The 14,691-nt window shown below is 43.8% G+C and overlaps 3 protein-coding genes across 4 annotated transcripts in view; 2 read left to right on the top strand and 1 right to left on the bottom strand.

The window, feature by feature from the left end:
- LOC122692460 (zinc finger protein 432-like) overlaps positions 1-241 on the bottom strand; it is a 56,009-nt gene extending 55,768 nt beyond the window's left edge. For both annotated transcript variants that reach the window (XM_043900031.1, XM_043900029.1), the window contains exon 1: positions 135-241. The gene's annotated coding sequence lies outside the window, so the exon portion shown is untranslated. The remainder of the gene's footprint in view (positions 1-134) is intronic.
- Positions 1-14,691, top strand: part of LOC122692473 (zinc finger protein 33B-like) — a gene marked incomplete at its 3' end in the record, with an annotated part of 133,956 nt that overhangs the window by 18,197 nt on the left and 101,068 nt on the right. The gene's annotated exons all lie outside the window — the stretch shown is intronic.
- Positions 284-14,453, top strand: ZNF577 (zinc finger protein 577). The gene is given in 10 exon segments (XM_043900070.1): positions 284-430; positions 2,280-2,369; positions 5,165-5,357; positions 7,383-7,509; positions 8,251-8,346; positions 10,128-10,396; positions 10,398-10,562; positions 10,564-11,049; positions 11,051-11,142; positions 11,144-14,453. Coding segments are annotated over 8 exon segments (1,395 nt in total). The 5' UTR covers positions 284-430; positions 2,280-2,369; positions 5,165-5,342; the 3' UTR covers positions 11,289-14,453.

The following is a 14,691-nucleotide window of genomic DNA, read 5'->3' as shown; positions in this document are numbered from 1 at the left end:
GATCCAGGTACCCTTGAGTTTCTGAGAAGCTAAGCGTTTGGGCAGCGCCCCTGGCGAATGTTGCAAAGTCATGGCCCAATGGGTCAGGTGGGATGAAAATAGGGTGAAATAAGTCCTTTTCGATAGCGTCTCACCATTTTACACCTTCCCGCGAAAGGAAGAAAAACGAAGCCCTCATCTGTCAAACCGAACTAGGTGGAAAAACGGCTACTACAGGTAAAGAGCCGCGAACCCGGCGCGGAAATAGTGCGTCATCGAAGGCTCGCGAGAAGCCAGGATCCGGGTCTCTGGAACCGCTGCTTGTGAACCTCGTCGGCCGCCATCCTTTCATCTTCGAGGGGTCGTGTCTGCTTCAGAGGGTGGTCGCCTGGTTTTAAAACAGCTGTTCCGTGATTTGCCTCCAGCGGTGAAGACAGAAGGCATCCATCGGGTCAGTGTTGAGTTCTGGGCGTGTTTCAGGGCCAGGGAGAGCGGCTTAGGGTGTTTGTTGTTGTTGTTCCAGATTGCGTAGGGGTAGGCGTTGGGGTGAAGCGAGTGGTCTTGCAGCCTGCTGCCTTTTGTGTTTGTGGACCAACCCCGGGGATTCGTGATGAGAGTTTTCCCTGGTAGGGGAGCACACGGGTTACTGTGTTGGATCTGTAACCTAGCTGGACGCCACCAGGCCTTCCTGGCACAGGCCTTCCCTCATATCCTCTGCTTCAGTTCCTCTCTGAAGTACCTAGATAGTAGTATTTAATGTACGTTTCATGAGTTGATTTGCAGAGGTTAAAAAGAAAAAACCTCCCCCTCTCCAACAAAGAAGAAGATATTAATAAGCTATTCAGTGAGGTAGAGCACAGAACCCCAGGCCTCCTGCAACCTAAGGACTGATACCATTAACCCCTGTGAAACCACCCTGCTACCTCACTATTAGCCAATTAAAGAATTGTGCACAAGCTGATCTTAGATCCTGAGAACCCCATCCCTCACCTGGCTTTTAAAAGTGCTTTGCCAGATCCCTTCAGGGAGTTAAGGGCTTTTTAGGGCAAGAGCCGTCTTGTCTCATTGCAAGGCCTTGATATAAACCCTTCTCTGTTCCAGACTCCAACCTTTCAGTTTGTTTGGCTTTGCTGTGTCTTGAACATGATTAACAGCAGGACAAATTGGGAGGTCTTTTCTGGAGAGTAACATTTGGGGTGTCTGGTTGGGGGATTGGAACTCGTGTCCGTGTTAGGGACAGCGTTTGGGGAGCTTATTGCATGTTTAATTTTAGATGTGGAGTTTCTGGTCTTGCATCCATGTTTATTATGTATTCCTGTTGAAAATATGTTTTCAGGTTCATCCTAAAATCAGGGCTTCCCTGGTACTCAGCAGTAAAGTGTCTCCCTGCCAATGCAGGAGACCGAGGTTCGATCCCTGGGTGGGGAAAATCCCTTGGAGAAGGGAACGGGCAACCCACTCCAGTATTCTTGGGCTTCCCTTATGGGTCAGCTGGTAAAGAATCCGCCTGCAATATGGGAGACCTGGGTTCGATCCCTGGGTTGGGAAGATCCCCTGGAGAAGGGGAAGGCTACCCACTCCAGTATTCTGGCCTGGAGAATTCCATGGACTGTCTCAAAGAGTTGGGCACAACTGAGCAACTTTCACTTTCCAGTATTCTTGCTTGGGAACTCCCATGGACAGAGGAGCCTGGCAGGCTACTGTCCATGGGTTGGCAAAGAGTCAGACACAACTGAGCAACTAACACGCTTTAAACGCTCCTCCAGAAAACAACTCTTGTTAAAGTTTAGTATATTTCATTTTTAGCGTTGGGATCAGGTGTGTAGGTATTGGTATGATTTTATACATTTTAATCTAATGTCCTATCATAACCATTTGAAAGTTTTATTTCCTTTTAAAAAACTAAAAAAAAAAAACAAAAAACTATTGCAGTTATGTTCCATCAAGTGGGTATTTTAATTTGAGAAGAAGCGATACAGATGTAGGTACTACACTTTTAGGAACGTGTAAATGGATTCCTTTTAACTCAAGTTTTTTTGTTTCTTTGACGAGCTGTGATTTTTCTGTATGTGTTTTGGACATGTTTTATTATGTTTGTTTGTAAACGGGTTATACTTTTGTTGTAACTGTAAATAGTGTCATTTTTTTTCCGGTATGACCCCGCTCCCTCTTTTTTGTGTCTTCTAATTTTATGTAATGCACAAGAGCAAAAATTTAAAAGATATACTTACTTTGTCACCTCATTCCACTCGTGATATTACTAATTAATTCCTTCAAATTGAATTCTTTATGTTTTCTAGTTGAGCATCTTTGTCATCTGCAAATAGAGTTGGCCAGGTGGCAAGTTTATGGACTGGAGTAAGAAAAACCTGCTTCTCCCTCTGACTTGGGTAGGTTAATCTCTGAGTCAAGGCTTCATCAATTGTGAAAAAATCTGTCATAATTCCCATTTTCATAGCTGTTAGAAAGATGAAATGAGCAAAAGTTCTTTGAGTACAAAGCATAGTATTTAATAGTCTGAATAAATGGTACCTGCACTTTATCAAGTTATTAATCTTTCCTAAAGCCTTCCCACCCACTTTATTGAGATGTTATTGACATAGAACATTCTGTAAGTTTAAAGGTGTACAGTTGTGTTTATTTAATACACTTACATATTACAAAATGATCACCACCATAAGTTAGCCAACATCTGCATCATGTGACATAATTACCATTTCTTCTTAGTGGTGAGAACACTGAAAATCTACTTTTTTTTTTTTTGTTAACTTTCAAGTGTATGTTCTTAGTTGCTCAGTCGTGTCTGACTTTTTGTGAACCCATAGGCTGTAGCCCACCAGGCTCTGCTCTCCATAGGGATTCTCCAGGCCAGAATACTGGAATGGGTTGTCATGCCCAACTCAGGGATCGAATCCAGGTTATAATACAGTATTTAACTGTAATCACCATGCTGTACATTACAGTCCCCTCAAAAGGCCTTTTAATTTTATTTTCATTGATAATTTCTCTCTCTCTTTAAAATTTTCTTTATGTTGCAAGATTTCTCAATATTTTATATTCCTGGAAGAAACCATACCTGTTCATAATGATTTGTTCTTTTAACATGGGACTGAATTCTGTTTGCTTATATTTTGCCAAATATTTTTGCACCTAGAAATCAAAAAATGTTTTGGATTTGTTTCAGAATAATCCAGTGGTGGTGGGGGTATAGATAAAACAAATTAGATTTGAGTTGATAATTGTTGAAGTCACACAATGGATGGATGTGTGGAGTTTGATTATGCTGTTTTTTGTTTTTTTTTTAATTTTTAAAATTTTGTTTTTCTATGGCTGCACTGGGTCTTCATTGCTGCACGTGGGCTTTCTCTGGTGCGGCAAGTAGAATCTGCCCTCTAGTTGTGGTGCATGGGGTTTCTCACTGAGGTGGCTTCTCTTGTCGCAGAGCATGAACTCTAGGCACTCGGGCTCAGAAGTTGGTGTGCCTGGGCTTAGTTGCCCCAAGGCATGTGGAATCTTTCTGGACCATGGATTGAACCCATGTCCCCTGCATTGGCAGGCAGCCTCTTAAGCACTGAACCACCAGGGGAGTCCCTGAGTATACGGTTTTCTGTGGGGGTTTTTTGTACCTGAGGTTTAAATTACTGTTCCTTCTTTTGCTTGAAATTAAAAAAAAAAGATTGTGAAAATGTATAAGTGAAACTGATCTGTACTTTTCCTTAAAAGCCTTTTTCAAGTGTAACACCCAAAATTAAAGACTACAATATTACAGAAATAAAAACCAAATAAAAAAAGAACAGAATATGATAGGGACTTCCTTGGCAGCCCAGTGGTTAAGACTCTGCCCTACCACTACAGAGGCATGGGTTCAATTCCTGGTCATCCCTGGTTGGGGAACTAAGATCTCACATGCCAAACAGCATGGCTAAAAAAAAAAAAAAGAAGAGAGTATTCTAGTGCCCTAGAAGCCTCCACCTCCTAATCTCCCTCCACTCCAGAGGCAGTTACTTTCCTAAAAACATATTAAATTTGCCTATTAACTTTATGTAAGTGGAATCATACATTACATGTTTTCTTGTGTCTGGCTTCTTATGTTTAATATTTTGTTGTGAAATTCATCTAAGTTATTGCATGCAGCAATAGATCATTTCTTTTCATTGCTATTAGTATTCCACTGTGTGAAAGTAAAAGAAATTGTTAGTTCCTCAGTTGTGCCTGCCTCTTTGTGACCCCATGCACTGTAGCCCCCCAGGCTCCTCTGTGGAATTCTCCAGGCAAGAGTTCTGGAGTGGGTAGCCATTCCCTTCTCCAGGGAATCGTCCCTACTCAGGGATTGAACCCAGGTCTCCTGCATTGCAGGTGGATTCTTTACCATCTCATTTCTTTTTATTGCTCAGTCATGTCTTGATTCTTGCAACCCCATGGACTGTAACCATCAGGCTTCTCTGTCCATGGAATTCTCTTGCCTCTCCAGGCAAGAAACTGGAATGGGTTGCCATTTCCTACTCCACTATATTATATACATGTACAGGCAATGGCAACCCACTCCAGTACTCTTTCCTGGAAAATCCCATGGGCAGGGGAGCCTGGTGGGCTGCAGTCCATGGGGTCTTGAAGAGTCGGACACAACTGAGCGACTTCACTTTCACTTTTCACTTTCATGCATTGGAGAAGGAAATGGCAGCCTGCTCCAGTATTTTTGCCTGGAGAATCCCAGGGACGGCGGAGCCTGGTGGGCTGCCGTCTCAGGGGTCACACAGAGTTGGACACGACTGAAGCGACTTAGCAGCACGTTCTGTTATATTCTTTTCCAGTACTGTTTATTGTAAAGTACTGAATATATAGTTCCCTGTGCTATACAATAAGACCTTGTTGTTTATAGAGCCAACATTTTTGTACTTCATTTTTCCTGAACTGGATCTGTGTGAGATCTTAGCCATGGACAAGACCATGAGCTGGTTTTTATTTCCCATCTTCTCTTCCACTTTCACTCTCTTCCAACTTTGTCAAAAAAGGCATTCATCTCACCCATTTCATATGTTTCTGTGGGACTCAGCCCCGTGATAGAAAAGCTTTCAGGGAGTTAAAGAGACTTGAACTATTGGGACATTCTGTTAGAGTGATTACTCGTGGCTAGAGAGAGCTGTGGCCACAGGTTCAGTCGTTGAATTTGCTCTTGAATCCACAGGTTCTAGTCTACAGGACCATCTTCAGTAATAGAAGAAGGAGGCTCCAGTCTTGGGAGATCATGGATTCTGGCAGCAGCCTGACCTGAGATCCCTGACCATAACCTCCAGGCAGGTCTGGAAAGAGAGAAGACAGAACACACCCTGGAGTTACACGCCCTTTCTTAAGAACTGGAGAAGATGAACAAGGTCCAGGTGAGGTTTGTGTTATCTGTTTTACTCCTTTGTTTCCCAGGGCACGTGTGGAAGCGTCTAAAAAGCAGTCTGGTGAAATGAGAGCAGTATGAAGTGAAAAGTGAAGTGATGGTCACTCAGTAGTGTCAGACTCTTTGGGACTCCCATGGACTGTAGCCCACCAGGCTCCTCTGTCTGTGGAATTCTCCAGGCAAGAATACTGGAGTGGGTAGCCATTCCCTTTTCTAGAGGATCTTCCCAACCCAGGGACTGAACCCTGGTCTCCTCCATTGCAGGCAGATTTTTTACCGTCTGAGCCACCAGGAAAGCCCTGAGAAGAGTATATGTTAATAAAAATTAGAATCTGCTGTACAGTAAGCTTAGGCTAAAATCTTAAAATAGAAGCAGATTCTTCCCTTATAACTTCTTAAACCCAATTTCAGAAAATGAAGTCAGAGCCAATTATTCTTGGTTTGATCTTTGTATTTTTAATTCATAGCTCCATTCACGTGCACGAGGTTTAAGCACACAAAAGTCTTTGCATCAAAAGAGAATATCCTCTTGTACCTTTTTCTCACCAAAGAGTAGCATGTTAATAATTTGGGTCTCCCATCAAATTCATGTTTGGTAACATATATCTATATTTATATTAATTTACATATATCTTAATATATGCATTTCTATATGCATACATATGTAAACTTATAGATGTGTAGCTGAATACATTAGAGTTTTTCACATGTCTGGGATGAGACAATATACTATTTGGGGGCTTGATTCTTTTCATTTAAGAGAATGCCTTGAAGATCATTGATACCAGTATATTTAAATCCATCTCATTGATTTTAACATTTGCATAATATTTCATAGCATGGAGGTATAGGATACCCTGTCTGCCTCTGATAGACATCTAAATTAATAACAGATTTTTCGCTCATATGAACAAAGACATTCTTAACTGCACGGTGTCTTTTATTTCTGTGCAAATATCATCTTAGTTCTTTTCTAGGCTGGGAAGGACTAATTTGTAGAATTCCGCAGGGCTGTGGTTTGAGTTTTGTGTGCCCCCACAGTTCGTATGTTGATATTTTAACTCTTCAAAGATGATGGTATTAGGAGGTGGAGGCATTTGGAGGTGTGTAGGTCAGTCATGAGGGTGAGGTCTTCACAAATGGGATGAGTGTCCTTATAAGAGAGAATACACAGGGATCCCTCGCCCTTCCCTGTGAGAACCCAGTGAAAAGGTGCCCTCTGTGAACCAGGGAGCGGGCCCACACTAAAATGTGGCCATTATGGCCTTTGATCCCAGACTTCCCAGCTGCCACAACTGTGAGAAATAAATTTGTTTTTATAAGCTACCCAGTCTGTGGTATTTTATTATAGCAACCCAAGTGGACTAAGACACAGTCACGGGCTTTCCCTGGTGGCTCATTGGTAAAGAACCTGCCTGCCAACGCAGGGGACACGGGTTCAATCCCTGGGCTGGGAAGATCCCACATTGCTACAGAGCTAGGCCCGAGCACCACAACTACTGAGCATGTGCTCTGGAACCCGGGAGGCGCAACTGCTAAAGCCCTCTGGCCTAGAGCCTGTGCTCTGCAACAAGGGAAGCCGTGACCCTGAGAGGCCCACACACCACAGCTAGGGAGTGGCCCCCACAGCTAGAGAAAAGCCAGTGCAGCAACAAAGACACAGCACAAAAATAAATAAATAAATACAGATTTTTTTTTAAAAAGACACATGGTCTATCCTCTGTGAAATAGCCACATCCACAGCACACATGATTTATCATGGGGAAGATAAACAGAATGTGTTCCTGAGACTTCCGTGGTGGTCTAATGGTTAGGATTCCAGGCTTTCACTGCTGTGATCCAGGTTCAGTCCCTGGTCAGGGAACTGAGATCCCATGAGCTGTGTCGTACGGCCAAAGAATAAAATAAAAATGAGGTCTCTGCTGATTTATAAAAAAATAAAAGAACATGTTCTTACTCTTTTTTTCCACATCACATATTCCACTGCAAATTGCGCTGGGATTTGTTATTACAGGGCTCTGTGTCATTCGAGGATGTGGCTGTGGGCTTCAGCCAGGAGGAGTGGCAGCTCCTGGGCCCATCTCAGAAGGCCCTGTGCTGGGACGTCATGTTGGAGAACTACTGCAACCTAGTGTCAGTAGGTAAGGGCAGCATGTGCTCAGGCCACGCGGGATGGCGGTTCTCCTGCTCTCTGTCCGTCTCTGGCTCAAGCCATGCCTGCTTCACCCCCACCCTACTCAAGTGACTGACCTCCCCATCTACAAACTTACCCCAGCCCCGGCTAATGCCCATTCTAGCTTTAGATCAGAACGTCTCCACTGTGAGAGCTTATCACAGGGGTGGTGATGGGTGTGCCCCTCTGCTGGTTTCCCTGGTAACCAATGAGTCAACCTGACATCAATTTCCCCTGTAACTGGTAATGCACCCCTCATCCCAGCAAAGACTGCCACCATGTCCTGCCTGCCACGTACCACACACAGTGGGGTGTTGCTCCAGGACTTTGCGTCAGACAAGTAAGCTCCTCCCTCCGTTAAACCATTGACGTCTCTGTCCCTGACTCCAGGCTCTTTTTCTGTGGTTTGAACTTGGATGAGTCTGGGGCTTGGAGGACTGCAGGGTGCAGCCCAGCAGACAGCATTATAGTCAGTTGCCTTTTCTTCCTCATTCAGTGAAATCTATAGGGTTCCTGGAATGTTGTATTTTATGGGTGGGACTAAAGCACTGTAGGTCCTAGAATGCATGTTCTCCCTTTCCAAGTTAAAGGTTTTTACTTTACCAAAGTACAAAGGAAGTGGTCCCCGAAATCAATTTTTCTACAGTTCTCGTAGATCACCCTGGCTCAAATGCTCAGCACCAGCCATCCCGTGATTTCCCATTTACAGGATATCAGGCTCCCAAACCAGATTCACTCTTTCAGTTGGAACAAGGACGACCCCCGTGGAAGGTCAAGGGAGCAGCCCTGAGTCCAACCTGCCCAGGTGAGTAAGCACAAACCAAGAAGGTGGGAAGAAACGACATGAAAATTCAGTTAGTCAGTGACAGGTTGACACTCCTGAAGTGTTATCTAGAGAACTTCCCTGATACCAGTTGGTGGCCCAATAGCCTAACACCTTTCTGCATGTTTTTATTAGGGCTCTTCTTCTTTGCCTGCTATTCAAGGATGATGTCTTCTTTTTTACAGTTTTCTGGATCTTACTGTGGTCTGTGTCATCCAAGACCTGGAGGTCTTAAGCTGGTTCCGTGCCTCCCAGCACGCTCCCTCATGCCTTGTCCTTTGCTTTGTCTGCAGGGGCTCACTTCCTGTCCTCCACCTTCCTCACTATGAGGTCGCTCTCACCACCCATACAGATCGCTTTGCGCTTAGCACTGCTCCCTGCCTCTGCAGTATCACCTCCCCTTTTGACAGAGCTGTTCTCCCTCCCTGACAACCCACCTCACCTTCATTCATCTGAAAACCACGCACACCTTGTCTCCCAGGGGACCTCTGTCTACTGATTGACCCTCTGCTTCCCCAACTTTCAGGTTATGGTTTTTGTTGTTAATCTTCTGTTAAAAGTTTGACTCAGTCTCAGGGCCTCAGCTTTCTGTTCTCTGCTGGAGGGTCCCAGGTTGACTCCTGCTAATGTCTGACCTACACTCTAACCCTCTGCATGTTGCCAGCCACCAGGGCCGCTGGCCTGTAATGCTCTACTTCCGGTGTGTGAGACCAGAATCCTCTTTTCTCCCAGATACTGTCTTCACCCTCAGAGTGTATGTTCACACATAGGGAAGATTTAAGCTGTCTGACAGATATTCCTGGGTTGAAAACTCTCTTTCTATAGTCTAATCTGCCCTCTCATGCTGCATTTTACCTGCATCCAAAGTAATTATCCTGTGAAATCCCTTTTCCTTCAGTTTCATGAATGAGATCATTTTTCCTCTTGGTGAATCCTTTTCCTCCCCATGTGTTTTGTTTAGGTTCTACCATATTGCTCTGCCTTTCAGTTACCTTGAGTCTTCCCTGTTTGGCTCTGTTATTTCTGTGGTAGTCCAGTGGTTAAGGCTCAATGCTTCCTCTGCAGGGGTCACAGGTTCGATCCCTGGTCAGGGAACTGAGGTCCCACATGGCATAGGACATGCCCCCCCCCCCAACCTCAAAAAAAAATTGAAAAGGCATTCTGTATGGATTCCAGGTGCCTTCTTTTGGACTTCCCTGGTGGCTCAGATGGTAAAGAATCTGCCTGCAATGCAGGAGACCTGGGTTCGAGTCCTGGGTCAGGAAGAGCCCCTAAAGAAGGAAGTGGCTACCCACTCCAGTATTCTTGTCTAGAGAATTCCATGGACACAGGAGCCTGGCGGGCTACAGTCCATGGAGTCACAAGAGTTGGACACGACAGAGTGACTAACACTAACTAACTGCTGTTCCTGTTTAATTTTGTTTTATAATACTGTCATTTTTTTCACAGAGCATAGGATACACTTCCATGTAGACGTTTCTCTTAGACTGAGATCTTATAAGAGCTAACTCAAACCATGGCATTTTTATACTCCATTCGCCCCCTAGAATTATCATAGATGTTTTCATTGTTCTTTTTCCTAGAAGAAATGTGGGAGATTGATCCTATGCAGTGGCACCCAAAAAACCAAAACAGGATTATAACTTTGGAAAAATGTCCACAAAGTTATGCAAATAATTTTAATTTATGCAAAAGCCTTGTTCCTTTAACACAAAGACACAATAAGATTGGCTCACACTGTAAAAGTCTGAAGTCACTGTTAGGTTTAGTTTTTGGGAATAGAAGATACTCAGGAAAGGATTCTGATGGGTTCAGTGGGTATGGGAAATCATCTGTCTGCCTCCAGGATAATAAAACTCTTAGTGGAATCAGATACTATGGTTGTGTGAAACCCAGTAGCACTAAATCACCACTCAGTGGCCATCAGAAAACTTATTCAGGAAAGAAGCCATATGCATGCAGTGAGTGTGGGAAGGCATTCTCCAGGAAGGCACAGCTCATTAGACATCAGACAACTGAAAGGGGAGAGAAGCCCCCACAGATGCAGCACATGTGGGAAAGCATTCATGAAGATTCAGCTCACTGAACATCAGAGAACTCATACGGGAGAGAAGCCCCATGAATGTAATGAATGCAGGAAAGCCTTTTCCAGAAGGTCGCAGCTCATGGTCCACCAGAGAAGTCACACAGGAGAGAAACCCTGCGGGATGTGGTGAGTGTGGAAAAGCCTTCAGCCAGAGGTGCTGGCTCAAGAGACATCAGCGCTCTCACACCGGAGAGAAACTATATGGCTGCCGTGTGTGTGGGAAGGCCTTTTCCCAAAAGGCTTATCTCATTGCCCATCAGAGACCCCACACAGGAGAGAAGCCCTATGAGTGCCGCAAATGCAAAAGAATCTTCTTTTTTAAGTCTGACCTGACCAAGCATCAGAGAATTCACACAGGAGAGAAACCGTATGAGTGCAGTGACTGCAAAAAGGCCTTCCGAAGTAAGGCAAAGCTCATTCAGCACCAGCAAACTCACACCAGAGAGAGACCGTACAGCTGCAGTGAATGCGGCAAAGTTGGCCCACATGTTCTCATCAAACATAAGAAGACTCACTGGAGAGAGAAAGCTGTAGATTCCCCAGAGCTGAAGAAGCCCTCCTCCAGGCGTCATAGCTCTTTATGCCTGAGCAAACTCGTTACAGGAGCAAAGCCCTGTGAACACAGTGCCTGCGGAGATGGTGTCTTCGGGAACCCAGTCCTTAGTAAACAGTGAGCTGCTAAGGGGCAGAAACGGTGATTATGGCCCAGCCTTTTCTAAGAAGTCAGGCCTCAGTAGATAATCGGGGGTTTACCCAGGGAATAAGCCTCGGAAATGCACTGAATGTGACCACCCCTTCAGTAACAAATTGTGTCTTATATGTTACAGATACCGCATAGCAAGAAAAATCCTCGGGTATCAGAGATGGGGGAAAGCCTTGAGCCAGAATCTTCCCCACACTCATTATGTATCAGTGCTCACTTAGGGCAGAAATGCCGGACTTCCCTCGTGGTTCAGTGGTTAAGACTCCAAGCTTCCAGTGCAAGAGGTGCAGGTTCGATCCCTGGCTGAGGAACTAAGATCCCACAGGCTGTTGTGGGGTGCAGCCAAAAAAAGAAAAAAGTTGATGTCAGGACAAAAATGCCGTGGATGCAGTGGTCGTGGAGAACATGTCTATGAAAAGTTAGACTTAGTAAATATCAATGAGATCACATGGAGCAGAAATGTAGTTCTCGTGGGGAACCCATTTCCCAGAGGTGGTATCCCAGTGGGTTTCAAAGAGTTCCCACGGGACCGAAACCTTAGGAAAGAGTGGGATGGTCTTCAGTGATCAATTATACCTTCTCACTTGTCAGAGAAGCATAGAAAGACAACCTTAGAGGTGCTGAAAGTGGAAAAAACATTTATAAAATGTGGAAGAATGCATAGAAAAGAGAAATCCCCTGAAAGCCATAAAAAAAAAAAGGAAATTGTATCCTCAAACTAAGTTGTGTATCACAGTTTTACCTTGGGAAATGGGGAGAGACTGCTCTAAGTAAAGGAAATCTTAGACGTCAGGAATTGCACTATGGAGTGAAAACCTCAGAATATAATGAATGTAAAAGAACAGCTGTATTAGTTTCTTGTGGCTGCTGTAACCAGTTTTCACAAACTCAGTGTTTCAGAATAGCACAGTGTATTAGTCCAGAGATCTGAAATCCAAAATGCATCTCTCTGGGCTTAAAAACAAGGTTGTTGCAGGGTCACATTTCTTTATGGAGGTTCTAGAGCAGACTCGGTTTCTTTGTCTTCCCAGCTTCTAGAAGCTCCCCAGATTCCGTGACTTTTGGCCCCTTTCCTTCCTTAAGGCCAGTGATGACTGATCAACTCTTCCATCTCATTTTTCTGCCTCCTCCTTCCATACTTAAGGACCCTTGTGATTACATTGGGCCCACCCAGAAAATTCAAAATAATCTCCTATCTTAAAATCAGTTAATTAGCATCTTTAACTCCATCTACTAACTGTGTCCCCTTTGCTTTATAATACAGCCTATTCACAAGTCCTGGATATAAGGATGTAGACATCTTTGGGAGGCCATTATGCTGCCTATCAAAGGCTACCCTTTGGCACCCAATGGTTCGTGTCCATCCCACGTGTAAAATGGATTCACCCTATCCCACCATCTCCAAGTGTCTCAGCCTGTTACAGGACCAACTCAGAGTCCAAAATCTCACCTAAAACGGATCCACTCAGGAGTGCGAAATCTCACCTTCTAAAGCTAATATTGGTGAGCCTCTGGGTATAATCTGCCCTGGGGCACAGTTTCTCTCTGTGAACCTTAAAACTCTAGAAACAATTTATTTGGCCCTAAAATGGCTTAATGCCATCTTCTGCCTTAATTCCTCTTCACCATACAATGTAACAGATTTCCAGATTCTGGAAATTGGGACATGAACATCTTTGGGGTTTGCCCTGATATTGCCTACCCCAAAAACATTAGATTTCAGAGAGTTTGCACTTCAGTAAATTCCTGCCTACCCCTTCAATAAATTTGGAACAGCATGTTCCCAGTGAAGCAGTTATCTAAAGTAATTATGATCTAAGTACATTAACATTTTTTTTCTTTAATCAGAGAATCTTGTACTAATTCTTAGACATGAACACTGTGGAATGCTCTTGAAACATATGAATCAAATTGTCAGCACTGGAAAAGAACTCTCTCCTAATGGAACATGAGATTTTTGCTGCTGGAAATACTACCAAACATAACGTTTGTATCTGTTCTGAAATTGAATAGATTAATATATCCACATATAAAATTCCATGGGCAGAGGATCCTGGTGGGCTACAGTCCATTTTAATCAGCAGAATTACCAAGAAAAAGATTAAAAATATGAAACACAAAACACTAAGCAGACCGTGAAAAGGACGCTTGTTTGCGTTAGGAGAACTGAAATAAGACAGCAGCATTTTGTTCAGGCTCAGCCGGGATCATGCACATCGGGTGACTCAAGTTATTTGTTGCTCAAATTATTGGCTATGCGTGTCTGCAGATGTTCCTGAAAGTGCTGTGATTATTGATTTTGGGTTAAAAAGAAATTTTAGCAGTCAGGTGAATTCACGGTTAAATCCATGAATAATGAAAACTGACTGAACTTTATTTTTAAATTTTTCTGCTGGTTTATGTACATCTAAATGGTCGTTTTAATAATATCCTTTCTACATATTTTAGATATCCTGTTTCTCAATACAGTAAACCTTTATCTTAAACATTCATATTATCTTGTGTTGATAATTCCTGTATGTGTAGTCATTTCATATCTGATTCTGTTATTTGTTCTGTCTGTTGAAAAGTGTCCAAAAGCTCCTTGAGGGCAGATTTTTGCTGTGTTTATATGTTAGCACTTAGTTCTTCACCTTTTAAATAGTTGTCTGAGATGTTTTATAGAGACATTTTATATCCCTGTTTTAGGGATATTTTACCTGTAAAATATAGTGAATATGCTTTTGAGAAACTTCTGATTTACTAGACTAGTTGATAATTAAGTGTTCAATTGCAAAATCAGTATAAGGGCATTTTACTTCTTTTCATAGTAACTGATGAAAACTGTTACCCAGAGAGAGAGCGCCTTGGTAACTTATGGTGAAAACAGCCACCTGTAGGTCTTTTGCTCATTAGTAATGATCACCACAGGCTTCCCAGGTGGTGCCATGGGAAAGAATCCACCTGCCAATGCAGGAGGCCCAAGAGACATGGGTTCAATTCCTAGGTTGGGAAGATCCCCTGGAGGAGGAAATGGCAACCCACTCCAGTATTCTTGCCTGGAAAAATTCCATGCACAGAGGAGCCTGGCAGGCTGTAGTCCATGGGATCACAAAGAGTCAGATACAATTGAGCACACATACACATTCACAATGATCACCACACACTGGAAGAAGAATGTGTGATAATTAATAGGGACTGGTGTTATTTGACGGAGAAGGCAGTGGCACCCCACTCCGTTACTCTTGCCTGGAAAATCCCATGGACGGAGGAGCCTGGTGGGCTGTGGTCCATGGGGTCACTGAGAGTCAGACACGATAGAGCGACGTCACTTTCACGTTTCACTTTCATGCATTGGAGAAGGAAATGGCAACCCACTGCAGTATTCTTGCCTGGAGAATCCCAGGGATAGGGGAGCCTGGTGGCCTGCCGTCTGTGGGGTCTCACAGAGTCGCACACGACTGAAGTGACTTAGCAGCAGCAGCAGCAGTGTCATTTGAGGATATTTCCATGGACTTCACCTGGGAAGCGGGCTTCCCTGGTGTCTCAGATGGTAAAG

This window comes from Cervus elaphus, chromosome 4 (assembly GCF_910594005.1).
Source record: "Cervus elaphus chromosome 4, mCerEla1.1, whole genome shotgun sequence".
NCBI classification, from domain to species: domain Eukaryota; kingdom Metazoa; phylum Chordata; class Mammalia; order Artiodactyla; family Cervidae; genus Cervus; species Cervus elaphus.
This window is presented reverse-complemented; position numbering and strand designations above follow the sequence as displayed.